Source organism: Lagopus muta, chromosome 8 (genome assembly GCF_023343835.1).
Source record: "Lagopus muta isolate bLagMut1 chromosome 8, bLagMut1 primary, whole genome shotgun sequence".
Classification (NCBI taxonomy): domain Eukaryota; kingdom Metazoa; phylum Chordata; class Aves; order Galliformes; family Phasianidae; genus Lagopus; species Lagopus muta.
Genome location: NC_064440.1, coordinates 14,864,476 through 14,890,305, shown reverse-complemented (window position 1 = coordinate 14,890,305; position 25,830 = coordinate 14,864,476). Strand labels below are relative to the sequence as shown.

General features: G+C 63.0%; 4 protein-coding genes across 19 annotated transcripts; 2 read left to right on the top strand and 2 right to left on the bottom strand.

Annotated features, from left to right (window-relative positions):
* Positions 1-112: 112 nt before the first annotated feature.
* Positions 113-4,984, top strand: LOC125697043 (gap junction gamma-1 protein-like). 6 transcript variants are annotated; one of them, XM_048953612.1, is made up of 3 exons: positions 113-320; positions 2,818-4,009; positions 4,097-4,984. In XM_048953612.1, exons 2-3 carry the CDS (start codon positions 2,842-2,844, stop codon positions 4,102-4,104), a joined length of 1,176 nt encoding a protein of 391 aa, XP_048809569.1. In that variant the 5' UTR covers positions 113-320; positions 2,818-2,841; the 3' UTR covers positions 4,105-4,984. The 6 variants fall into 6 exon arrangements, with proteins under 6 accessions (XP_048809569.1, XP_048809570.1, XP_048809567.1 ...); XM_048953613.1 differs by lacking the exon at positions 113-320 and adding an exon at positions 331-1,035; XM_048953610.1 differs by lacking the exon at positions 113-320 and adding an exon at positions 1,042-1,534.
* A 123-nt stretch (positions 4,985-5,107) lies between these two features.
* On the bottom strand, positions 5,108-7,906 carry INHA (inhibin subunit alpha). The gene is made up of 2 exons (XM_048953615.1): positions 7,485-7,906; positions 5,108-6,752 (listed from the first exon to the last, which is right to left on the bottom strand). Exons 1-2 carry the CDS (start codon positions 7,831-7,833, stop codon positions 6,019-6,021), a joined length of 1,083 nt encoding a protein of 360 aa, XP_048809572.1. The 5' UTR covers positions 7,834-7,906; the 3' UTR covers positions 5,108-6,018.
* Positions 7,907-8,602: 696 nt separating this feature from the next.
* On the top strand, positions 8,603-21,172 carry OBSL1 (obscurin like cytoskeletal adaptor 1). 8 transcript variants are annotated; one of them, XM_048953381.1, is made up of 27 exons: positions 8,603-8,705; positions 9,490-10,515; positions 10,773-11,042; positions 11,119-11,379; positions 11,502-11,807; positions 11,905-12,177; positions 12,255-12,530; positions 12,610-12,882; positions 13,958-14,230; positions 14,414-14,689; positions 14,769-15,041; positions 15,311-15,586; positions 15,671-15,946; positions 16,093-16,368; positions 16,444-16,725; positions 17,245-17,520; positions 17,597-17,872; positions 17,945-18,211; positions 18,285-18,554; positions 18,623-18,889; positions 19,039-19,305; positions 19,537-19,649; positions 19,778-19,931; positions 20,014-20,175; positions 20,276-20,380; positions 20,452-20,718; positions 20,850-21,172. In XM_048953381.1, exons 2-27 carry the CDS (start codon positions 9,531-9,533, stop codon positions 20,855-20,857), a joined length of 7,008 nt encoding a protein of 2,335 aa, XP_048809338.1. In that variant the 5' UTR covers positions 8,603-8,705; positions 9,490-9,530; the 3' UTR covers positions 20,858-21,172. The 8 variants fall into 8 exon arrangements, 7 of the variants coding, with proteins under 7 accessions (XP_048809338.1, XP_048809335.1, XP_048809339.1 ...); XM_048953378.1 differs by having other exon boundaries at positions 16,093-16,725; XM_048953379.1 differs by having other exon boundaries at positions 8,616-8,692; positions 16,093-16,725.
* TMEM198 (transmembrane protein 198) lies at positions 20,933-25,539 on the bottom strand. Of its 4 annotated transcripts, none has more exons than XM_048953385.1 (5): positions 25,467-25,539; positions 23,411-23,661; positions 22,733-23,308; positions 22,404-22,612; positions 20,933-22,216 (listed from the first exon to the last, which is right to left on the bottom strand). In XM_048953385.1, exons 2-5 carry the CDS (start codon positions 23,598-23,600, stop codon positions 22,070-22,072), a joined length of 1,122 nt encoding a protein of 373 aa, XP_048809342.1. In that variant the 5' UTR covers positions 23,601-23,661; positions 25,467-25,539; the 3' UTR covers positions 20,933-22,069. The 4 variants fall into 4 exon arrangements, with proteins under 4 accessions (XP_048809342.1, XP_048809343.1, XP_048809344.1 ...); XM_048953386.1 differs by lacking the exon at positions 25,467-25,539 and adding an exon at positions 25,040-25,144; XM_048953387.1 differs by lacking the exon at positions 25,467-25,539 and adding an exon at positions 24,217-25,023.
* Positions 25,540-25,830: the final 291 nt, after the last annotated feature.

Genomic DNA, 25,830 nt, shown 5'->3' with positions numbered 1-25,830 from the left:
AACTGGAGTTACCAGACCAGTCTTAGTCTCCTCTGTACACACCAATCCCTTGACACAGCTCCATCCCAGCTGGTGTTTTCCACCCTAATCAAGCTGCACCCCTGCTCTGCTGCACCTGGGTATGTGGTGAGGTACCTGACAAAGTCTGGATTGCCAGAACTAAAGGTTTCAGCTGTTCGCCTGCCCATGCCTGTTCTCAGGCTATTTTACTTACTTGCTCCTGCTCCTAGCCCTTTCTCTCTGCAGGTCCATCTCCTTGGCTCAGCACCAGCACATTGCTTTTCACCCACTCCCTGGCTACTGCCAAAGAAAGCTCACAGGTACTGCTGTAACCCCTCTGCTGCCTCTTCATCAAGCACTCGCTTTGTTTTCCCTTAATCTGATAACAACCAGGGCATACCCCCACTCCCTCTGTAGTTGCTCTCTGACCTTGAACGTTCCTGTGGAGCTGGAACTAGTGATGGGGTAACTGGTCTCATTGTGCCAACGCAGTGTGTGCAGAAGCACACCTCAGTCATCAGTGGCTCTTTCACCACTTTCCTCTGTTTCTCCTTTCCAGCACCTGGGCTGTGAGAAGACAGAGCCTAGGGGCTGGTTGTCAGCTCTCTTAACTGGGAGAGCCCTATTTCTAGTGGATGTTTACCTCCAGCAGAACTTTCCTGCAGCAACCACTTGCTGCCCTTTGCAGTCCTCTGCTGGAGCACGCCTCTGGCTGTTATCAGGTCATTAAAGTGGCCGTGGAGCTGTCCTGTATCAGGACAAACAGTCCCTAATGGAGCCGTCTGCTCCCTGTCCCAGTGCCAGAAGCACTGATTAGTAGGGGAAGAGTGGGAACAGGCTACACGTGGCACAGCTCTGAGCCAGGTGAGGCGATGGCTCAGGCTGTGCCCAGGCTAGGCAATCAGGCTCGTCTCCCAGCTGAGCAAACAGCTCGGTGGCTGCCCTGGGAGCAGCGGTTGTCCCACCAGAGCCTACCAGGTCAGGAAGGAGCCCACCACCGCCACTGGATGCCCTGAGGCCTGCTGGGGGCAGAAGGTGGGCTTCCCCGTGGCCTGGCAGCTCTGCTTATCCACACTCTCACCCCGTTCCCCCTTTCTTCTGTCTCCCCCAACTGCGTGTTGTGTGCCTGTTCCAGTGCCAGGCGTTGTCCCGTGGCCTGCTCCCGGTCCTGCGGTGGTGACGGCACTCCCGCTTCCCCTCGGCTGGTCCTTAAGCAGCAGCAGCTTCCCAGGGTTGCACAAGGCGGCTCTCCCGTCAGAGCCGGGGGCGGGAGAACGCGGTGCTCTGCCCGGGCTGCTACGGGGATCCCCAGGGAGGACGGACCCTCAGTCCCCGGGGATCCCCTGACCGGCCAGTCCTCCGGAGCCAATTTTAACAGCGCGGAAAGCCAGCGGCCGGCTCGGCGCCCCAAAGCCACAGCCACGCCGGCGGGGCCGGAGCGCACGGACACCGCGCCCGCTTCCCCAACCCGGCGGCACCGCGCCCCGCCCGCCACGCCGGCCGTTGCTCGCACCGAGCAGAGAGGCCCCGCTCGGTGAGTCACCGGGGGCGGGCGAGAGCAACGTGAACTCGGCGGGAAGCGGCGCGGCTCGCAGCGGGCCCGTAGGTGCGTACCGGCGGGCGGCGCGGGGCGGGGCGGCCCCGGGCCCCTTTGTTCGGCGGGAGGCGGCGGCGTAACGCCCCGCCGCTTTGTCCGCCGCGCCGCCGGCGGGAGCCGCTCGTCCCGGCGTGGGGTGAGTGGGGCGGGGGGAGCGCTGGGGCTGAGAGCCGCCGGGTGCGGTGGGGTGCGGGGCCCTGGGGTTGGGGTTGGGGGCGGGGAGGGCTCGGGGCGCGGTTGGGTCAGGCTGGGGCGCGCGGTGCCGCTCGGCGCGTGGCGGCTCGGCCACCTGCCCCGAGCGGGAGCCTGGGTCACCTGCGTGCCCCGCGTCCCTCCCCGGGCAGCCTGGGTATCCCGGCCCGCCCCCGGCCTCGGGGCGCTGCGCCGCCGAGCGAGGAGCCGCTGCTGACACAAAGCGTCGTCCCTGCGGCGGGGCCCGGCGGCGGAGCAGGTGGCAGCGGCACCCCGCAGGGTGCTCGGCCGGGGGAGCGGGTTGGCCGAGGAGCGGGTTGGCCGAGGAGCGGGTTCGGGCGCCCGTTGCTCGGGGCTGGCGGAGTCCCGGTGCCGGCGCGCGCCCATCGCTGGTGCGAGGCTCGGAGCAGAACAATAGCGGCAGGAGAGATCTCTCGGGGCGGCCTCCGAAGCCGCCACCTGCCGCCCTCGCGTCGGCCCCATGCGCCGTCTCCCCGCGGATCTGGCCAGAAGCTGCTGTGCTTTCCCCGCAATTTCCTCCCCGACATCTGGCGTCAGCTGTAACTTTGTGCAATTCCCCGCCTGCCTCGTGCTGCCCCTTGCCGTCACCCTGGTCCCTCGTGCTCCACGTCCCTCGCCGTGCCCGAGCCACGGGGTGCGGCGTGGCCCTGGGACCAGGTGGCAGACGAGTGCCTGGCTCCACCGGGCTGTCCCCTCGCCCGCCGGAGCCGGCACTGCCCTGCTCCTGTGTTTACCCTTGCCGTGGTGACTCTTCCCCCAGATACATCCTGTCCGGGACGGGTGAGTGTCCCGGCTTTTCCCCTACTCCCCGCATCCTGGCTGGTGGCAGTAGGGGAGGAGGTGCTGAGGGCTGCTAGTGCCCTCATCTTTATGCTATACAGAGCCTGGGAGTCACCGGTGGGTAAGGGATGGGATGGAGGCACTGCGTGGGGGCTTCTGCTGCCTTTGGGGGGCCGGGTGAGATGCACTGCTGCTCGCCCCGTGGCTCATCGCCTGCCTTCCCACAGAGCTGAGCCGACTGCCTGGCCAGGATGAGCTGGAGCTTCCTGACACGGCTCCTGGAGGAGATCAACAACCACTCGACCTTTGTGGGCAAGATCTGGCTCAGCGTCCTCATCATCTTCAGGATTGTGCTGACGGCTGTGGGAGGTGAGTCCATCTACTACGATGAGCAGAGCAAGTTCGTCTGCAACACGCAGCAGCCAGGCTGCGAGAACGTCTGCTACAACGCCTTCGCCCCACTCTCCCATGTCCGCTTCTGGATCTTCCACATCATCATGGTGGCCACCCCCTCGGTGCTCTACCTGGGATTTGCCATGCACCGTATTGCCCGCATGCCTGAGTCCTCACGGCGCCGGGTGCCGGCAACTCAGCGTGGCCGCATGCCAGTGGTGCGGCGTGGAGCCGGGCGGGACTACGAGGAGGCGGAGGATGATAATGAAGAGGATCCCATGATCTTCGAGGAGATTGAGGTGGAGAAGGAGAAGGGCACCGAGGGTGGCGAGAAGCACGATGGCCGGCGCCGCATCAAGCAGGACGGGCTGATGCGTGCCTATGTGCTACAGCTGCTGTGCCGCATGCTGCTGGAGTCGGCCTTCCTTTTCGGGCAGTACCTGCTGTTCCGCTTTAAGGTCAGCCCCTCCTACGTGTGCAGCCACAGCCCCTGCCCGCACATGGTCGACTGCTTCGTCTCACGCCCTACCGAGAAGACCATCTTCCTGCTCATCATGTATGCTGTCAGCGGGCTCTGCCTCTTCCTCAACGTCTGCGAGCTCTTGCACCTGGGTGTGGGGCGCATTCGCGATGCGCTGAGTCAGCCCAACAGCCCACCCTCCAGCAGCCCTGCACTGCACTATGCCAAGAAGCCCCCCAGTGCACCGCCCACCTACCACTCCCTGAAGAAGGAGCCGCTGAAAGCCCCTCTGCCTGATGGCAAGCTGGACTACCGGGAGAACCTGGCCAACTCGGCCGCCGAGCGCTTCGCCCTGGCTGGCGCTCCCCGCGAGCACGAGCTGGAACGGCTGCGTGAGCACCTGCGCTTGGCCCAGGAGCACCTGGAGATGGCCTTCCACCTGCAGCCGCCCCCCCGGGCTCCCAGCCCCTCACGCAGCAGTAGCCCTGAGGGCAATGGCATGGCTGCCGAGCAGAACCGCCTCAACCTGGCACACGAGAAGGGTGGTGGCTGCGAGCGCAGCACAGGTGAGCCTGGGGAACCAAGTTCTGGTGGGTGGGGCAGGGTGGTGGGGCACCCCAGGATGGCCGCTGATCTGCATCTTGTTCCCACAGGGCTGTGAGTGACGAGGACGGACGGTGCGGGACAGTGGTGTGACACGGCATGAGACGACGACATGTATCTGCCCGGTGGGGCTGTCCAGGGTGTCTCCATCCCGGTGGGCAGCGATGGGGACAGGGGCTTGGGGAACCTTCCTTCACTGTTCTTAATTTTTTTTTTTAAAAAAAGGAATATCTTATTTTTGTACATTTTTATAAACTCAGCAGCGTGCACCCTGGCATTTTTATACACCCCTCCCGATTCCCACTCTGAGCCCGCACCTCCCCTCCCTGTCTCCTGTTGTATCCCCGCGTTCCTCCCCACACTCTGTGCTCGCAGCACCTCCAATTCGTGCCTCCCCTGCACTCTCTGTGCACGTGCAGGTCACGACAGCAGTAAGGATGCTCACACCAGGTCTGGCTGGTGAGGCTGCACCATGGGCTGGCACTGAGCCTGAAGTAGAGGTGACAGCAGGGACCTGTGAGAGACGTATCCCAGTGGCACCACTGCTGGGGGGTGCCCATACAGTGAGCACATGTGGGCTGCACAGGGCCCCTCTTGGCTCCTCTTTGGCTTCCCCCTCTCCAGGCTGCTCTTTTTAGGGAGCACAGGGGTTTGTGTTTGTCCTTCTGATCTCCTCCATTTCCCTGCCAGCAGCTCTGCTTGGGCTTTGGACCAAAGCCGATCCTCTTCAGCCTGGTGTGGGGCTGGGAGCCCTGTGTGCAGTGCCCAGAGTGGGTTGGTGGGAGACACTCGGGCATTCTGATCATCTCATGGGTCACGCAGTAAATTTTGTAGCATTGTTTTGTACTTGGGTAATTGTGACTTTTTTTTTCCCTTTTTTTTTAATTTTTTTTTTTTTTTTTTAATTATCTATATTCAGTAAAGCCTGGAGACGTTTTGTACTGAACTTCTGCATCCGGTTCTCTGGGAGGAAGGGGTGGGGAAGGGGATCCTGCGCAGATGGGCTGGGGCGGGCCAGCTGCTTGCGTGGGGCTGGCGGTGGTGGGATGGGGACGCCCTGCTTGGCCCGGGGTGACTCAGTCATTCCAACTGTGCGGAGGCAGCTTCAGCCAAAGGCAGCCTCTGCTGGCGTGGCGGGAGTAGGATTGCTCTGATTGCCACATTCCTGCGCAGCTGTGGATTCAGCAGGGCTTCCCTGTGCTCCCCATCCCGATGCAGCTGGAGGGACAGATGCTGCCCTCTGGCTCTCCCGTTGCTCAGGGATGGATCAGCCTTGGCGCTTCCACGAGTCCCCTCCCTGGGATGCTGGAGCAGAGCTGGGCCCCTTGCAGAGCACCATGCTATGCTGCTGAATGCCCGCAGCTCGCCCTTCCCCTCCCTCCTCCAGCCCAAAGCCTCTGGGTTTGCACCCCGCTCCGTAACCACACTGCCTCTGAGGCTGTTCCTGATGGAAACTGGTGTTCTAAGATTGCTTTTGTAAAGAAAGAAGTTTTATTTATCTTGCCTTACTGATCTTGCAAACAGGTTCTGCTGTCCTTTGCGTGCCACCAGCCTCACCACCTGTGTGAGCCTGAGTGGACGTGCCCTGGCACATCCATCTGTCCCTGTCCTGTCCCTAGGAGCAGGGGGAGGTGGCTGTGCGCTGCAGCTTGTCTTTCTTGTGGGAGGAGATATGTAGGTGAGCTGGCTCCAGGCACTGGGCTGCCATTGCAGGGCACAGCTAGCATGCTGTGGGCTGGGCACAGCCCTGGGGCAGGGCTGCAGCACCCACACAGCCTGGAACCATGAAACCCTGGCTGTCAGAGGGAGGGTGGCACCACCAAAACTTCCACCTGGGTCCCTCTCCCTGCCCTGGGCTGCGCAGTGCCCATGTGAGTGACTCCTCCATCTGTGGGATGGGCTCATCATCTGGCACTGGGGCAGTCCAGAGGCAGCAGGGAGACCCATGGGTTCAGCCATGCTGTGCCAGCCGCTAGACACAGGTGCAGTCCTGCGCCAGGATGTTGGGCACTGTCTCGTACTTGAAGGAGTAGCCACCATCAGAGGTGGTGCGGACGCGCAGCGAGCGCATGGTGCCAGGCAGAGCGGCGCAGCACAGCTGCACACCCAGACGGTGGCTCAGCCCATGGCCTTCGGCACAGCTCCCGTGGCAGTAGTGGAAAACGAAGCTGCTGGGGTGCACAATCCAATTGTCCCAGCCCAGCTCCTCGAAGGAGATGTTGAGGGACGCCCGGCGGCAGTTGGTGTGGGCGGCCACATCCTCTGATGGGCGCTGCAGCAGGCTGAGTGCAGCCGGTGACCAGGGCACAGCGGAGCGGCGAGCCCGTCCAGCTGCCTTGGCACGTGTGGTGGCCACCAGGAAGGGCATCTTGTCCCCGTCAGCCAGGCAGGGGCAGCTGGGGCAGCGCACCAGGAGCACGAAGAGCGGCTGTGCCAGCTGGGGCAGCGCGTCAGGGCCAAAGTCAAACACCGTCCAGTGCTCTGGTGTCTGCGATGCTGTGGCCACCACTGGCACCCTGCCCTGCAGTGAGAGGGTCAGCACAGCGGGAGCCGAGTGGTTGGAAGCAGCTGAGGGGCCGCTGTAGAACCAGAGCTGGGCGGATGTCAGCGTGCGGCTCAGGACATGCTCTGAGGGCTGGAAGAGGTAAGTGAAGATGCCTTCTTCCTCCAGCAGCTTATCTGGCTGTGTGGGCTCGCACGGCACATCTGTGGGGAAAGAGTGGCTCAGGGTGCCGTGCCCCAGCGTGGGGATAGGGTATGGGGGGGCACCCGCGGGTGCCGTGGAGGACATCTGTGGGCACAGGCAGGTTGTTCTGCTGCAGGCACAGGGGAGCTGATGACATCCAGTGCCACATGGCACGTGCTGCTCTGTGTCCTGCAGCCGAACCCTGCAGCAGATCCAGCCCTGTGCAAGGCTCTGCCTGGCTCATGCTGCCAGCCAGGCACAGCTGCAGCACCTGGCACCCCATGGCCTTGGGAAGAGGGGATTCAGCCACCTGCTTCGTATGGCCAGGGTGGGCTGAGCTGCCTAGTGAGGTCACCAAGCCCCTCCATGCCCTGGGATGGTCTGGTGATGGTGTACCCATTCCACTGTGCCCTGCTCTGTCCTCCTGCACTCTGCTGCAACCCTGAGTATCCTGTTGCAACCTTAAGCATCCTACTGCGGCCCCATCCCTAGGCATCCCACTCCATCCTTCATCATCATACTCCTTCACTTAGCATCCCACTCCCAGCACCCTGCCCCATTCTCTACCATCCCACTCCAGTGACCATCTCTGCCCGCTCCTAAGCCCTCCCCATCTCCCTGTGTCCCCCTGTTCCACCTCTGGGCACTCTTCTATGTCACCTCCCTGCCACCTGGCCATGCCACATCCCCATTGCCCTAAAGCAGCACCCAACTCACCCCCTGCATGCTCTCCATCCCACCAGGGCTCTCACCTGTGGAAGGGAAGAGAATCACCTGGGATGTGTCTTCCTGCTCTTCGGGTAGCACCTCCACCTCTTCAAGGACATCTCTACGATGCACCCTCCTCATGTCCTTTTGGGGCTCCTGCATGGCTGGGGGGCTCAGATGCTCCAGCACCCGTGCCCGCACCTTGGCCAGGACAAGCTGCCGGTCGGCACCAGCCCCGGTGCAGCTGCCCAGGGCACTGGCAGGCAGCACGGCAGGCAGCAGGTGCAGGAGGAGCAGCATGGCCGTGGGGCAGCTTGAGAGGCTCTGCCGTGGGCTCCTACTTGCCAGCCCAGCCTGTCTGCCCACTGCGCTGCCCCTGGGGCAGGGTGGCATTGAGACGTATCTGACACTGACGCAAATGTCTGCTCGCCGTGAATATTATCTCTGGGCAGTGAAAGCACTGAGACGTCTGGAATGTGAGGACTGCAAGGACAGTGTGGTCTGGGGGGGGACGGCGCCTGGGCAGGGGGGTGGGTGGGGTGCATGCTGCTGGAGTAAGTGAGTGCATGGGGCAGGGGGCAGGCAGGGATGGAAGGGGCGTGGGGGCCTGTGGCTGGGTGCCTCCGTGCTGGAGTCTGGGGGCCAGCAGGAGGCTGAGGGTGCACTTTGGGCAGAGCAATAGTGTGGGAGGCACATGGCGGTGGCAGGCTGGGTGCCCTCATAGTGGGTAGGGATGGGACGCCCCAAGGATGCAAGGTTCAGAGCAGTGGCATTGCCACAGCAACTGGGCTGCTGAGAACATGAGGAAGGGTGGGAATAGGGAGCCTCTGCTTGGGGACAGGCCATGGCTGGGGACAGCATCAGACAGAGGTTGGGACTCTGTGGCAGTTATGGGGGAAGGGTGTCATGCTGTTGCTTGGGCTGGCTGGCTGCAGCATATCCCATCTCTATGCTGCGTGCCGTGCACAGCACGTTGCCATGGGCTGAACCCACACCCATCAGGAACAGGTCTGCTGCACCCCACTGCTGCTGTGCTGCCTGCCTGCTGGTGCTATACATAGGGCAGCCCTGCCCCGTCGAGGCACTGCATGGAGCAGGCTCAGTCTTATCACCCTGACGTGTCATCGGAGGGTATTTTTGGGGACAGCAGCTGCAGGCATTCCTACCGGTCAGTCCCTGCATGCTGACGCTGGAGAGCAGAGCTGGGCGAGCAGCAGAGTGGGGTGCTGGCACCAGGATCTGCAGGACAGAGGTATTGGTGTGAGGTGGGTGCCTGAGGCAGGAGATGGTGCTGGGCAGGGTGATCGGCGGAGGGGGAGGCCAAGGAGGGGGCTGAGCCGTGGAGCTGTGTGTGCTGGTGAGGCTTGGGGGAGAACCTGACCCTGGCCCCCGGAGATGAGTTCTGTCCCACATTCCCCTTCAGCCCAGCCAGGGAATGTCTAGGTTTCTCTTTGTCCCTGCTCTCCCTGAGGGGGGCAGAGAAGTCTCTGTGCAACCCTGGCCACAGCACAGGCAGGGGCTGAGGCTTGCCCAAGAAAGGCTCTAAGCACAGCATGGGCATGGTGCATGGGTACCTGCAGCACTGGGCGTGGAGGTGGTACCCTTTGAAAGCAGGACTTTTTCTCCATTTGTCCCTCTGCACCCTGTGGTGATGTCCTGGCCTTGGACATGCAGGGGCTGGAGTTGGGACCACACTCGGGCAGGACCCTTCTTCCCATGCACCCTGCTGAGCTGGGCAGGAAGCACCCGGATGCGTCCAGATGCCTTCAGCCCCATGACAGCCCCTTATCAGCACCTGTGCACTGAGCCAGCCCAGATGCAGCAGGAATGCGGCTCTGCCACCACCTGATACTGCAGGAATGCCCCAGCGGGTGGGGAAGGGCCATGCTGGAACCCGTTCTTCCTCAGCCAACCCCATCCCCAGCACTGCAGGGACTCAGCGAGCCCCGTGCCCCATGGGAAGGTCCCACCTCCCAGCCCAGGCTTAATGCAGCATTGCTCTGGGTGGGATGCCTTGCACCACAGCCTTATCCCACTCTCTGTCCTTAGGCTGAAGCTCCTGACTCTCCTCCTGCCCCAATCCCAGGGTGATGGAGAGCCACGGGGCAGCTCCCCGGTTCCTGGCCTACCCACGTGCCTTCACAGCACAAAGCGGCTCCGACGCCATGCTGAGGTGCCAGATTGCAGGTGACCCCCGGCCCAGCGTGCTCTGGGAGAAGGACACAGCCCTGATCCAGCCTTCAGGCCGCTTCTGCATGGAGGCCAAGGGGGATGTGTACAGCCTACGGGTGTCCTGCGTCACCCCGCAGGATGGCGGCCTCTATGTTTGCAAGGCCAAGAACTGCATTGGTGAGACTTATGCTGCCGCCACGTTGCGAGTGGAGGCTGGTGAGCATCAGCAGGAGGAGGAGGAGGAAGGCCATGCTGGCAGCCGAGCTCCCACCTTCCTGGTGGGGCCCTCATCGGTGCGGGTGTGCCGTGGGGAGGACGTGACCTTCTCATGCCGAGTCTTGGGGCAACCCTGCCCGCTGCTGGAGTGGGAGAAGGACGGCTGCAAGCTGTGTGACCTCTTCGAGAGCAGCCACTTTGCAGTGGGCCGGCAGCCTGAGGACTGGCACTACCTCAAGCTGTTTGGAGTCCGACCCCCGGACGCGGGGGTCTACGTGTGCCGGGCACGCAGTGGCTCCAAGGAGGCCCTGGCTGCAGCTGTGCTCCTGGTGGAGCCCTGGTACTCCCCTTCTGACAGCACCCAACCATGGCAACAGCGACACGGGAGCACTGACACCTGGGCACCAGCACCCAATGGCACACCAAGAGCCAAGGCATTCGCTGTCAGCGCGGGGAAGCACGCCAAGTTCCGCTGCTATGTCACCGGCAAGCCCAAGCCAGAGATCATCTGGCAAAAGGATGGCAAAGTTGTGGCCCCCGGCCGCCGGCACCTGGTCTACGAGGACCGCGAGGGCTACTTCATCCTGAAGGTGCTGTACTGCCGACCCCGGGACCAGGGGCTGTATGTTTGCACTGCCTCCAACACGGCTGGGCAGACATTGAGTGCCGTGCAGCTGCAGGTGAAGGGTAGGTGTGCGCCCTGGGGCCGTGCTGGATACCCTGCACGGGGGCTGTACCCCCTGAGGCCCCATACCGAATGCCTCCCGCCCAGCTGCCGCATCCCAAAATAGCTGCTGGGAACAGGGGGCTGCCATCTCCCTTCCTCACGGCTGTGCTGCCGACATGGGAGGAATGCGGGGGTACCGCATGCATTGGTGTTCAGGGGGCTGGGAGGGTGCTGAGCAGGAGGATGCATTCTCAGCACCCATTTCTCCCGGCAACAGAGCACCGGCTGCGGTTCCAGGTGCCATTGGAGGACGTGGAGGTGGCAGAGCGGGAGGATGCAGTCCTGGAGTGCCAGGTGCCACTGGGGAGCATCCCCACCTCCTGGTTCCTGGAGGACCGGGAGCTGCAGCCCAGCCAGAAGTACGTGATGGAGGAGTGCGGCGTGGTGCGGCGTCTGACCATCCGCGATGCCCGCACCGACGACGACGGTGTCTACCTCTGCCAGATGAAAGACCGGGGCCGCAGCGTTGCTGAGGTCTCCGTCCGAGGTGGGAGCGGGCCCAGCTCTGCCTTCCAATAACGCAGCCCCAGCATCCCCCTGCCCTCACATGTCTCCTCTCCTAGGGCTGATCGTGAAGAGGCTGCCACGGAAGCTGGATGTGATGGAAGGAGAGAATGCGGCTTTCTGTGTGGAGACGCGGGAGGCCATGGAGGGGATCTGCTGGAGCCGCAATGGGCTGCAGCTGCACGAGTCACCACGCGCTGTGCTGAAGAGCTTCGGCAGGACACACCTCCTGGTGCTGGTGCACGTCACCCGTGAGGATGCGGGCATCATCTGCTTCTCTGTCGGGGAGTCACTGACATCCTCCCAGCTCCGCGTCAAATGTAAGCCTGGGCTGGGTTTCATGGGGCCTCCCCGCACCCTCCATTCTCCCCATTCACCAAGGTCTGAAATGGCAGAGGGATGGGATGGTACCTTCCAATCCCCACTGCGCCGTGTGTTCCAGGTGTGAAGCGTGACCCTCCCAGTGCACCTATGGCAGCCCAGATGAGCACGGAGCAGAGCAACGCAGCCCTCCTGACGTGGTGCCCTGCACCCGATGTGCACCATCGCCCTCCCAGCACCTACATTCTGGAGCGGCGTGAGGCGGCAGGCAGCAGCTGGGTGCAGTGCCTGAGCACTGAGCTGCCCGGCCGCGTGCAGGTGCTGGGTGACAGCGTGCCCCGCGAGGCTGACTACTGCTTCCGAGTCTGTGCCGTCAACAAGCACGGCCGCAGTGACCCTGTGGAATTCCCTGGCTGCGTGCATCTCGGTGAGAGGACACGGGATCTTCAAGCGGGTGGGAGCGTGGGAGCTGCGTGGTGTCAGGTGCTCACACACTGTGGGGCTGAGCTCATGCTGTGCTGCAGTGCCAGCTGTGCGCCTGGAGAGGGGCCTGCAGGATGCACGGGTGCGGGATGGTGAGGATGCACGCTTCTCTGTGGAGCTGTCGGCCTCGGTGCAGGGTGAGTGGTTCCTGAATTGCACAAGGCTGCAAAGCGAGGAGAGCGGGCGCTTCAGTGTGCAGCACTGTGGGACGGAACACTCGCTGATCATCCACTCAGCAAGGCTGAGAGAGAGTGGTACACATGTCACCTTTGTGGCCAGCGGTGTGCGGGACTCGGCCAGGCTGCATGTGCAAGGTGAGCATCCCACAAGTCAAAGAACAGCAGGTGGGAAACACCTCCCACATTTCTTACTCCTCTACGTGGGTTCCCAGCCCCACAGGCCCACATCGCCCCAGTGCCTGAGGCACGGCAGCTCCGGGAGCTGCTGGCAGGGCAGCCGCTGCTGCTGGAGTGTGAGGTGAGCCCGGCGGGTGCCCCTGTGCACTGGCTGAAGGATGGTGAGGCTGTGGTGCCCAGCGAGACCCTGAGCATCCAGTCAGAGGGATGCTGGCGGAGGCTGCACATCCCCACGGCTGTGCCATCGGACTCGGGGACGTACACATGCGATGCTGGGGACGACACCGTGAGCTTTGTGGTGACCGTGAGCGGTGAGCTGCTGGGGTTGCCCATCCTTGCATGAGGCTCACCCACTCCACGTCACCACACTGAGCCTTTTGTCCTGTGCAGAGGCACCAGTAAGGATTGTCAGCTCCAACGAGGAGACCCCACACACCTATGTGGCCGGGCAGCGTGTGGAGCTGTGGTGCCAGCTGTCCCGTGCCGAGGCCCCAGTGCGCTGGTACAAGGATGGGGAGGAGGTGGAGGAGGGTGAGAGCCTGGTGCTGGAGCGAGAGGGACCACGGTGCTGCCTGGTGCTGCCCTGCGCCCGCCCGCAGGACACAGGGGAATTTGTCTGCGATGTGGGTGGTGACTCTGTCTTCTACACCATTACGGTGGCAGGTGAGTGCATGCTGAGGGGGGTGCATAGCACCAGGCACTTGGAATCCCTGCAAAAATGGTATTTGCTGCCTGGTAAACATGACCCCAGTGCCTAAAAATAGAGGTGGGGCACCCGGCACCTGGCACAGGGCAACTCACAACCGGACGCCACTCTGATGGACAGTGGTAATTGCTGCCCTAAAAGTTAGCAGTTGCCTGGCTACCAGTGACCAGCTGTTGGCAGCGGCACCACAAAGCAGCTGCCCTGGCTGTTGGTGGCTCAGGTGGGAAAAGATAATGAGACCTGAAAAAGAGTGAAAGACTTCCTGCTGCCGGCCCCAAATCCACAGCCCCACAAACAAGAAGGCCATGGGGGCTGAGCTTAGTGAAAGGCAGCGGGGCTGCAGGCATACAACCTCCACCAAATAACTGATGGTGCCCAGCACAGAAGTTAAGGGCAGGGATGGACATGCTGAAACTCCCAGCCCATCTCACTCTAGCTGACCATACCGCAGGCTCACTGCCCACTTCCCGATGGATTAAAGCCTCTTGCTGCTCTGAGGGGCTTCCAGGGCATGGGGAAATTGTAGACCCCAACAGGAGGTAGTGGGTTTCAGGTTCAGCGTCTGGAGCGATGTGATTGCTTCTAGCAGCCCCCACGGGCACAGCGTTTGATCAGGGAGCCGGGCGGATGCAGGCTCGGCGTGGGGCAGGTCAGGCCCTGCAGGCTGGCTGTATGCCACAATTTACTGCTATGTGCTGGCACCGAGCACTGGAGGTGACCAAAACATCTCAGCATGGTCACAGCGTGGGTACCCGGCACAGGGCAGGGACAAGGGCAGGTCAGTGCATCAGGCTGAGCACCCACGGCAGAGTGCTGGAAGCAGAGATGGGGACACTATGGTGTCCCTTGCCAGGCGGCACCGCATGAGCCAGCAGGGCAGCCCCAGCACCTGTGCCATGCAGAATGTGGGAAAGGTGGTGGCTTGCAGCCTGAAAAGAAGGAGCAAGTGAAGCCATTGTGCAATGCAAGGCTTTGCATGCTCATGGTCAGCACTCCTCCATGCAACACGCTGAGCCCCACATCCCTGCCCAGAGCCACCGGTGAGGATCGTCAGCTCCAACGAAGCAGCCCCACACACCTATGTAGCCGGGCAGCGTGTGGAGCTGTGGTGCCAGCTGTCCCGTGCCGAGGCCTCAGCGCGCTGGTACAAGGATGGGGAGGAGGTGGAGGAAGGCGAGAGCTTGGTGCTGGAGCGCGAGGGGCCACGGTGCTGCCTGGTGCTGCCCTGTGCCTGCCCGCAGGATGCAGGGGAGTTTGTCTGTGACGTGGGTGGTGACTCTGTCTTCTACACCATCGTGGTGGCTGGTGGGTGCCCATTTCTTCCCCTTTTCCCTTTGCCCTGACTGCATGCCTGGCTGCCTCATCACAGGATGCAGCTTCTCAGCTGGGTGGTCCACTCCATGCTTCCTGGGACAGAGCCATGCCTCTGCAGCCTCCCTGTGTGTGGGTCTGGCAGTCAGTTGTGTCCTGTTCCCTTGGTTCTCCTAGCTCCACAGGCCCACATCACCCCAGTACCTGAAGCTCAGCAGCTCCGGGAGCTGCTGGCAGGGCAGCCGCTGCTGCTGGAGTGTGAGGTGAGCCCGGCGGGTGCCCCTGTGCACTGGCTGAAGGATGGTGAGGCTGTGGTGCCCAGCGAGACCCTGAGCATCCAGTCAGAGGGATGCTGGCAGAGGCTGCACATCCCCACGGCTGTGCCATTGGACTCGGGGACGTACACATGCGATGCTGGGGATGACACCGTGAGCTTTGTGGTGACCGTGAGCGGTGAGCTGCTGGGGTTGCCCATCCTTGCATGAGGCTCACCCACTCCATGTCACCACACTGAGCCTTTTGTCCTGTGCAGAGGCACCAGTAAGGATTGTCAGCTCCAACGAGGAGACCCCACACACCTATATGGCCGGGCAGCGTGTGGAGCTGTGGTGCCAGCTGTCCCATGCCAAGGCCCCAGTGCGCTGGTACAAGGATGGGGAGGAGGTGGAGGAGGGTGAGAGCCTGGTGCTGGAGCGAGAGGGGCCACGGTGCTGCCTGGTGCTGCCCTGCGCCCGCCTGCAGGATGCAGGGGAGTTTGTCTGTGACACTGGAGACACTGCTGCCTCCTATCACGTCATGGTGGCAGGTGGGTGACACAGATGGGACAGCATTTGGGGAAGTATGCTGCTGCTGATCTATGGGCTCCTGGAAGGGGCTCTTGGCTGTGGCACTTGTGCGCAATAAGCACGTGCACCTCTGCTGACATGGGGCATTTTCCCTCTGCTCCTGCCCTCCAGCTGTTGCGTCACTGCACTGGGGCAGTGCCCCGGCACCTGCACAGCCCTGTGGTTAAGGTTGCAGTGGGGGTAAGCAGGGATATGTGCATCCTTACCTCCTTCCTTTGTGCACTGGCAGAGCCACGAGTGAGGATTTTGCACCCTGTGCAGCGCTCGCTGGAGCTGCCAGTGCTGGCGCCAGGGCACGTGGAGCTGCGCTGTGAGCTGTCTGTGCCTGATGCTGCCGTGCGCTGGTTCAAGGATGGGCTGGAGGTGGATGAGACCAACAATCTGCGACTGCTGGCTGATGGTGCCTGGCGCTGCCTGCTCATCCCCAGGAGCAGTGCTGAGGACACAGGGGAGTACATCTGTGAGAGCAAGGATGAAGCTGTCTCATTTGATGTCAAGGTGACAGGTTAGTGAGGAAGCACCAGTGCACCCCCCCTCCCCCCACTCATCTCCTGTGCCGTGTTGCACCAGTGCCATGCTGTTCTTGTAGAGCCCCCAGTGAAGATCCTGCAGCCACAGAGACCTCCACCTGTTGTAAAGGTGTCCCCAGGGGAGACGGTGATGCTGTCCTGTGAGTTGTCCCGTGCTGATGCACCCGTGTGCTGGGCCAGGGAGGGTGTCCGGCTGGAGGCGGGGGGCAGCTGGGTGCTGGAGGAGGATGGTGCCCACCGTCGCTTGCTCATCCCTGCTGCTCAAGCTGAGCATGCTGGAAAATACTTCTGCGATGCGGCTGATGATGCGGTGACATTCACTGTCCAGGTGTCAGGTGAGCGAGAACCTGGGGCACGGGGTGGCATAGATAGGGCAGGGTGGCAGCAGCCCCCTCCCCTTAGGATCCCACTCTGGGTCTGCTCTCACGTGGGGGCTCCTGGCCATTGCTAACGGTGGCTCTGTTGGCGAGCGGTGCCACAGACCCTCCAATCAGGATCCTGGAGAAAGATGCACTGCCAACCTGCCGACGCTGCCGAGCCATGGAGGATCTGGTGCTGGAGGTGCAGCTGTCACATGCCCATGGGGAGGTGAAGTGGTACAAGGACGGGGAGAAGCTGCAGGACACGGGGCATGTGCGGCTGGAGGAGGATGGGCAGCGCCGGGCACTTGTCATCCTGGGTGCCACAGATGGGGATGCGGGGGAGTACCTCTGTGACACCCGAGATGACAGTGTCATCTTCTGCGTCACCGTGGAAGGTAACAGGGAGCATATAAAGTGGAGATGGGCTGAATGGGCAGGCAAGCACCCAGTGTCATGGTGTGTCTCTCCAGCCCCAGAGCCACCAGTGAGCATCGTGGGGAACCTGGGCACCACAGAGCATCGCTGCCTGGTGGCTGGGCAGGACCTGGTGCTGGCCTGTGAGCTGTCCCAGCCCGATGCTGCCGTGCGCTGGCTGCGGGATGGCCAGGAGCTGCAGCCAGGGGAGCGGGTGTGCATTGTGGCCCGTGGGGCACTGCGGGAGCTCACTGTGCGTGGAGCACAGCCTGGGGACTCAGGGTACTACGTCTGTGATGCTGCCAGCGACCGCATGGTGACGAGCGTGGAGGTGACAGGTGAGCGAGGGTGGCAGGACCATGGTTGGCAGCACCAGGTGAGAGCGAGAGCCCTGTCTCCAAAGAGCTGTCAGCCTGGAAGGGGCAGGTCAGGGCCATCAGACCCATGCCTCCCAACTCCCCCAGGCGGAGGCTGGTTAAATTTATCCTTGGCAGGCTCCCAGGCGCCTCTCCTCCTGCTTTGGCTGCCAAGGGCTGAGCTCAGCAAGGCCTTTATCAGCGCAGCAGGCTGTGTGGGTATCCCAGCTCCCAAAAAGGTCTGGGGCTGGTGAGGGGCAAAAATCCATGACCTTAATTCAGCAGCTGTGAAGGATGGAGGAGTGGGCTCTGCCAGCATCCCTGCTGGGATCCCTTCCTCAGAGGGACCTTAGCTGCCAGCCTCAGTCAGCCAGTCCCACAGACACCCAGCCAGCTAGTGCCACCATGAATCACCACGGCAACTCAAGCCCCTAAGTCACACCAGTGGGCACTGCAGCCATCCCTGCCATCAGCAGTGCCACCCCTGCCCATGTCTCCCAGCCCAGGCTGTGCGAATTGTGAACAAGGAGGAAGCACAGAGCCCACTGGAGGTGCAGGAGGGAGACAGTGTGACGCTGGTGGCCCAGCTGTCCCCAGAGACAGCGGTAACACAGTGGCAGAAGGATGGGCAAATGCTGCTCTCAGGTGGGCGGCTGCTTGTGTGCAGTGAGGGTCCAGCACGCAGCCTTACCATCAAGCAGGTGGAACTGGGAGATGCCGGCACCTTTCTTTGCGATGCTGGGGACGACGAGGTGTACTTCACACTGCATGTGAAAGGTGAGCCTATGGAGATGCCCCCTGCAGAGCAGGACCTATGTCCCCAACCCTGGGCTGAGCTCTGCTCCTGGTGCAGAGGCACCGGTGCTGTTTGTGAACAAGCAGGAGGAGCGGGAGAAGCTGCTGGTGCTGGAGGGTGGTAGTGCCGTGCTCTCAGCTGTCGTGTCCAAGGAGCGAGCTGACATCACCTGGCTGTGCCCCCAGCAGCTCATGGTACCCAGTGAGCGCTGCCAGTTGCGTTGTGATGGCCGTGTGCACAGCCTGGTCCTCAGCAATGTGGCCAAGGAGGATGCTGGAGTCTACACCTGCCTGTCCCCTGATGACCAGATGCAGTTCGACATCAGCGTGCGGGGTGAGCGCTGGTGGCAGGGGGATGCACAGCATGGTGCTGGGGGTATGTGCACGCTGATGGCTGTCTGTGCAGAGCTGCAGGTGAAGTTCCTGCGTGGGCTCTCGGATGTGCGGGCACAGCAGGGTGAGACAGTGGTGTTGTGGTGCGAGTTGTGCAAGGCCCGTGGCGATGTGGTGTGGCTGAAGGATGGGCGGGTGCTGGAGCCTGATGCACGCCGCGAGGTCCGGGTGCAGGGCCGGGAGCGCTCGCTGGTGCTGAGCTGTGTGAGGCCTGAGGATGCTGGGGAGTACTGCTGTGAGTCCAACAATGACCGCACGCTGGCCACGCTGACGGTGCAGGGTAAGCATTACCCCGTGGGCTGGGTACCCCAAAACCCTGTGCTGTGGGCATGTGCCCTGATGGCCACACTCAGTGCGCAGAGTGGTGGAGATCATCGTGGAGCTGCAGAGCCTGATGGTGCTGGAGGGAGACGATGCCACCTTCAAGTGCATGGTGTCCCCCGAGGACGTGGCGGTGACATGGCAGCTGGATGGGCAGCCAGTTGTGCCCAGTGAGCGGCTGCAGGTGGCCAGGAGTGGGCTGTGCCATAGCCTCACCATGCGGGGCTGCCAGCCAGGCGACGCAGCCACTGTGACAGCCAATGCTGAGGGGCTGCTGAGCACAGCCCGGCTCAGTGTGCAAGGTGAGCAGGATAGGAACAGGGCAATGGGGCATCTGGAGGGCTGTGCACTGATCCCCTCATCCGTGCAGAGGCGCAGGTGCTGTTTGTGCAGAAGCTGCGGGACATGGTGGCCGAGGAGCAGCAGGATGTGTGCCTGGAGGTGGAGGTGAGCCATGAAGCAGCTGAGGTGCAGTGGCTGAAGCAAGGTGTGCTCCTGCAGCCCAGTGACAAGTACCTGATGTGTGAGTCGGGGTGCCGGCGCACCCTCACCATCTGCTGTGTCAGCCCCTCTGACCGTGGCACCTACCGCTGCGAGAGCCTGCACGACCGCACACAGGCCAAGCTCAGCGTGGAACGTGAGTACCCTGCAGGATCATCCTGCTGACAGGATGCTACGGGGCGCCCAGGAACAAGGACTGTATTTGGGGATTGCTCCAGCAAAGACTGGGGTTGAGGGGCCCTGTGCTAGGGCACCACTCATCAGCACTGTCCCCATCCCTCGCAGCCCAGAAAGTGTCAATCCGGAGGCCACTGGCTGACGTGGAGACCTTCGAGAAGCAGACAGCCACCTTCCTGCTGGAGCTGTCTCACGCCGGTGTGCCTGGGGTCTGGACACGTGGTGGTGTGCGGGTGAAGCCCAGTGCCACGTGCCGGGTCAGTGCCACAGGCTGTACACACAGCCTGACACTGGAGGGGCTGGCACTGGAGGACTCAGGCACCATCACCTTCACTGCTGACACTCTGCGCTGCAGCGCCCGCCTGCTCGTGCGGGGTATGGCACTGGGGTAATGGGGTATGGCACTGGGGGCGTGATGCCAAGGCTGAGCAGGGCACACAACCTTCCCATTGAGGAGATGGGCGCTTAGCAGTGGGGAGCTCGCCTATAGAAGTGCCCAGGGAAGGGTCACCCCTACCCAGTACTGATACCCCAGGCACTGCCCCTGTGCCCTGGTACCAATGCCTGTCCCTCACTGACCCTTCCCACCACACTGTCTCCCCTCAGAGCCTCCCATCAGCATGGTGAAGCTCCTGCAGGACCTGGAGGTTCCAGAGGCAGGGACTGCCACCTTCGAATGCGAGCTGTCCCGTCCCAGCGCTGAGGTGAAGTGGCTCAAGGTGAGAGCTCATGTCCTCCTCATCCAGGTGCCACCTTCCCTTATCTCCCAGGTGCCACCTTCTCTGCAAGGCTGTGTGCAGGGTGGAGGGAACCAACCAAGCCAACCTTGACCACACTGCCTACACAGGATGGAATGGAGCTGCGGCCAGGCCCCCACTGCCGCATGTACTCTGCGGGTCGGCGCCGCCTCCTGCAGCTCAACCACTGTGCACTGCCTGATGCTGGCATCTACACCTGTGAGGCAGGTGACTGCCAGGCCTCCGCCACACTGCGTGTCCATGGTATGGTTGCTGGCTGCCCAGCTTCATGCCACAGAAGGGACTGGCACCCAGCTGGCCCCAGCACTGTGTCCCTGTCCTGCAGAGCACCAGGTCCACATAATGCAGGAGCTGCAAGATGCTTGTGTGCAGGAAGGTGACAATGCCGTGTTCATGTGTGAGGTGTCCCATGGTGATGTTCTGGGTGAGTGGTTCCGTGATGGGGAGAAGATCAAGGTGTCCAGCACGGTGAAGATACGGCAAGAAGGTACTGTGCCTCCCACACTGGGCAGCATGCCCCATACCCCATTTTGGGGCTGGGAATGTGGGAATTCAGTGTGCCCAACCATCTCCACCCCCCTCTCCAGGCACACGGCACTTCCTGCTGCTCTGCACCGTGCGCCCTGAAGATGCGGGTGCCATCCGTTTTGCGGCCAGGATGGCTAGTTCAGAGGCCAGCCTGAAGGTGGAAGGTAGCAGGCGTGCATGGTGGCATCATGGGGCCATGGGGGGCAGATGCTGATTTCCCCTCCCTGTGCCCCAGTGCTGCCCATCCGCATTGTGAAGCCGCTGCGGGACAAGACGGTGCTGGCACGGCACAAGGCGACGCTGGAGTGCATGGTGTCACACGCCCGGGGCCGCGTGCGCTGGCTGCGTGGAGACACCGAGATCTTTGCCAGTGATAAGTATGAGATCTGCAACCTGGACTGCTATCGCACACTCATCATCCACTGTGTGGGACGTGAGGACGAGGACTCGTACACCTGCGATGCCTTCGATGACCGCTCCACCGCACGGCTCCTGGTGGAAGGTGAGCACGTAGAGGGATGCAGTGGCACTGGCACCCATGTCCATCTGTCCCACCCACTCCTTCTTTGGGGATCTGATCCCTGGATGGGGGTCTGTGCTCCCCCTGCTCCCCAACACACTTTGTCCCTGCAGGGAGTTAGAAGCTGGGGTGCACACGGAGTGCACGGACCTCAGGTCCCCCAGCCCCCCGGTGCAGCCCTCACCTCGGCACAGCATTCTGAAAGGCTCTTTACTGTGTGGCCGTGGCCTCAGCAGCGTTTGGCACATTTACAAAAGAGGCTGAAAAGGGGGACGGCGGCGGCGCGGCGCTGCAGAGACGGCGTGGCAGAAACATGCAGTTCCTGGGGTGGCAGCCGGGGACGGGACAGCACCCAGGGGCACCCCACTCTGGTCCCCCCACATCCCGCCTGCGGGGAGGTCCTGGCTCACTCCGTAATAAATTAATACAAATCACAGCAAGAGAAGTATATACAAGGTGGGAGCCTCTGTCTGCAGCGATGCTCTGAGCAGGGGCTCCTGCCCTGCCCCGCAGAGGTGCTGCCCCCAGGGCCCCCCAGCCGCTATAAAATCCAGTCGCCAGCAAAACAGCGATGGCCTCTGATGCCGGGGGGACCCTGGAGCAGCCCAGCCTCTGCCTGAAGGCTGCATCCTTGCTCCCGTCAAAACATTCAGGGGAGTGCGCACAGTGCCCAGGTGGGGCAGAGCCCCAGTGCTGTTACCCCACAGCAGCAGCCCCATGCCCTGGCAGCCTCTGCCCAAGTCTGCCCCACTTCAGCCCAGGAAAATAGGGACGCAGGCAAGCTGCTCTGGAGGCAAGGAAGGTGTGTAGGGCAGGAACCTCTAACGGCAGAGTTTTGGGAGTGCTGCCTGGGGTGGGATGGGGCACACATGCTCAGGGTAGTCACGGTGGGAGCAGGGGTTTGGGGAGCTGCTCTCTGAAGAAGGGACATGGGGACAGGCACTTGGGGAGTCGCTGTGGGGTGTGATGGGGAGGGAGCAGGCACAGGGAGCTGCTCTGGGAGGGCTTGAACATGGAAAAGAGGGTGTCAGGGTACAGAAGGAGTGTGCCCAGGTCACGGGGAAACGTGCAGCAGAGCTGCTCACACCACATTCTGAGTCCACGGGAGCTCGTAGCCCCAGTCCGTGGGCTGAGTTTCTGCCTGGGGGTGTCCCCAGCATGGCTGAGTCCCGCGGGCATCCTGGGCTCACCAAGATGAGTCCCGTGCTGCCCCAGGAAGGTTCTCCATCCATAGCCTCCACAGTCCTGAGGCTGAAGAAACAGCCCCATGTGTCCAAAGAGGTCTGTGGTTGCAGGCTGGGGTGCTGGTGTCACTCGAGGTCACTGGGTTGGCTTATACCCGCATGGCAGGGCCGGAGCCTGTGGTGAGGGGCACAGTGGAGCTGCAGTCATAGTCCAGGTCCACCACGGCATGGGAGCTGGCAATGAGGCTGTTGAGGGATGGCCCCGTCTGCCGCTCTCGGAAACTCTGGATATAGCTCTGCATGAGAAAGGGGCAAAGGGTGAGCAGGCTCTGCTCCCGGCCCGCTCAGTCCCGTCCCGTCCCATCCCATCCCCTCCCCTCCCCTCCCCTCCCCTCCCCTCCCCTCCCCTCCCCTCCCCTCCCTTCCCCTCCCATCCCATCCCTGCAGAAGGAAGAGCCGGCCAAGGCCTGGGGAGATCTCTACCCTGGACGTGGGACTCACTGGGGAGAGCACGTCCCCATCGAAGCGGCGCACGGGGTTGGGCTTGCGGCGGTAGGCAGGCTCGGGCGGGTGGGCCTTGTGCTGGTGGGGCGGTGGGTGGTGGGGCCTCCGCTTCTTCTTCTTCTCTTTGCGGTCCTCCCGCTGCTTGATGCGCATCAGCTGCACACGGCGCTGCTGCCGGCTGATGATCACTGTGGGGTGGGGGGGTGGTCAGCACCTCAAAACATTGTCGCACCCGAACCGCCCGCTGGTGGCACCCCAATATCGTGTCCAACCTCACCCTCTCCCTTTTTCCCCCAACCTCTGCTCACCTTCAGTGTGAGAGTAGCCCTCGGCCGTGACCTTCCACTGGACCAGGACACCCAGCACAGTGAGCAGAGGCCAGATGCCCAGGATGACCCAGCTGTACCAGCACACAGGGCGAGCGGGGGCCACCTTGATGCGCTCATAGATGTACTGCACCAGCAGGAAGAGCTCGATGAAGTAATCGACGGTGACGGTCATAATGGCGCTGCCGAAGACGGCAGTGGAGAGGGTGGTGAAGAAACGCTGCCACTGCAGGGTGAGCACGGCAAAGAGCATCCCCACACCCAGCAGCAGCGCGATGGGGATCCACACCGTAGGTGGGTGGTAGAACTGCTCCATCACCACCAGCGTGGCCACCGCCAGCAACAGCCCCAGCAGCAGCCCTACCATGAAGAGGCCGACGCTGCGCACCAGCATGGTGACCAGCCCGCACAGCACTCCAATGCCCAGCCCGATGCCCACTGATGCCTCCACGCTCAGCTGCGTGTCCAGCACCCGCTCCTTGTAGCACAGCATGAAGATGATGATGGAGCCGAACATCAGTCCCGTCAGGAACATGACAGCCTTGAAGCAGCGGTAACCTGCAGAGAGACCACCACTGTCAGCGGTAGACATGGCGATCAGGCGTCCCTATTTCCCCCTCCCTGCTCACTCTCCAGCTACTATGCCCCAGCCTGGCTCACCAAAGAAGCAGTAGATAATCCCAAAGAGGCAGCACATGGCACACACCACAGAGGGCACCACCTGGTAGCGGCGCTCAATCTCCTGCTGGCAGCTGTGCACCCACTCCTGGCCTGTGTCGTGCGGCAGCAGCTTGAAGCGCAGCGTCTGCACAGTTGCAGTCATGGCTCTGGGGAGTCCTGGGAGACGCATCAAAAGCTTCGCTCCTGTCCCATCGCTTGTGGGCAAATCTGTGCCCTAGCACCGGATCCGGCTGCAGAGAGAGGGGAGAAGAGAGGGAATGCAGGTGCTGTCCACCTGGCTGGTGCCCACTCCATCCTCCATCCCCCTGCAAAGCAGACTGCAGACCCACATCCCATCCCTGGGATGCTCCTGGCCCAGACACCAGCCAGGCTCCATGCCAAGCTCAGACAATTGCCCCAAATCCCAGTACCCATCCGTGGGAAAATGGCTCCATCACGGCTGGGCTGGAGACAAAAGGTGCAGGGGGACAGCATCCATCTCCTGCTGCTGACCCTCCTGCTGCCTTTCCCTTCTGGATGGGAGAGCCTGCCACTACCTGGCATTTTCTGCCTGGGAAGTAATTATGCTCAGTAATTAAGTCACCCCTCAATCTTCTATTTTTATAGGCTAAACAGATTGAGCTCTTAACGCTTGTACTCTAAGGCATTTTCACCAATCCTCTAATCATATTTCTGGCTATTTTTCATCCCCGTTCCAGTGTGCAGTGTCCTTATGGAAAGCAGGTCCGTATGCCTGACCCGGCCCCACACCAACCCATGAGGTTGATGGGAGCTGCTGGCCCTACCCTGTGCTCTGCTCCCACTGACCCAGGGGTCAGGACGGGGCTGGGGGCTGCCCTGCTCCTGCGGTGCCTGCACAGACGGAGGGGTAATAATCCCTTGCAAAGACGGATCCAGCTCCGGCTTAAGCCCAATTAAGCCCTCTGTCTGCTCGCTCCCACCTGCGGACTGGTCCCACACCTCTTTGTTCCTGGGACACGCTTCTAGGCTCAGTTTGTTTGGGACCTGTATAATGTCACCGATTATCCTTCTGAGTGCCACGTTACAGCAGCCACAAAGCAACCACCACCCGAGCGTTACCGGTCTGTAATTATGCCACCGCAGCATGCCCCATCCCTGGCACAAATGCACACCGGGGACGCCTCAGCGCTCCCCACCGCCCCGCCGGCTGCAAACCGCCCGCCGCCGGCTGCGGGGCGGGCTGAGCGCAGCCCCTAATCTCGGGGGGCGCGTGCCTGCCTAAACCCCTATGCCCTCGCGAGGAGGCTAAACGGGATTGGACTTTACCCGCCGGGAGGCGATACCGCGCGGGGTGCGGGCGGGCACGGCGCGGGGAAAGCACGGAACAGCGCTGCCCCCAGCCCTTCCCCGGACAGGGGATGGGCTGCGGGGCGCGGGCAGCGCTGCGGGCGGCCGCGGGCGCCCATTGGCGCGGCCCTGTTGCTAGGGGAGCGCCGCGCCGCTCATTGGCGCTCCGCCATCCGCCGCCACCGCGCCGCCGGGCCCGGTCGCGGGACTCCGGCACCGCTCCTACAGCCGAACCCCGCCGCCGTATCCCCGCAATCGGGCGGCCCCGCGGCCCCGCCGCCGCGTTCCGCCCCGGATTACCCCACGCTCCGCACAAAGCCGCTCACGCGCCGATCCTATTAGCGGTAGCAGGGGTCACCCTGCCCGGCGCCGCCCGCGCCCCGCACCCACCGGCCCGGCTCCGCCGGCTCCCTCCCCCCCACCTCCCGCCCCGTCCCGCTCCCCGGCCCCCGGCGGGGCGGGCTCGGCGCGGCGTTGCTACGCGACGGCCGCAAGGGCTGCCGGGCCGCTCCGCCTCGCTCTTTGTTCGAGGCGGGGGCGGCGGGGCTCCCCCGGCCCGCAGCGAGAGCGGGGCCCTCGCTCGCCCGAACCCCGTCCGCGCCCGCAGCCCCGCCCGCCGCCCGCCCGCCCGCCGCCGGCGGTACTCCCAGGCCCCGCCCGCTGCCGGCGCTCCGTGCGTTCCGCGCTGCTTCGCCCCGGTCCCCCCCGCGCGGCACCCGCCCCGCACCTGCGCTCCCGGCCACGCAGCGGCGGCGGCCCCGCGGCGCCCGGCGCTCCCGGCCCCGGCCCCGGCCCCCGCGCATGGTGGCGGCGCGGTGCTGAGCGGACAGCTCCGCCTGACGTCACCGCGCCGCCGGGGCGGGGCCTCGCCGGAAGGGGGCGGGGCCTCTGGGAGGGGGCGGGGCTTCAGCGACGGGGCTGGGGTGGCGTGGGGCAGTGCGTTGGGGCACGCTCAGGACGTGCAATGGGGCTGAATTTTGGGGCATTAGGGCTTGCATTGCAGACTGTATAGGGAGCCAGAGTGTGCCAGAGCGTGCATTCAGACTTCAGGCTGTGCATTGGGGTTGTGAATTGCAGCATGTGTTGGGCTG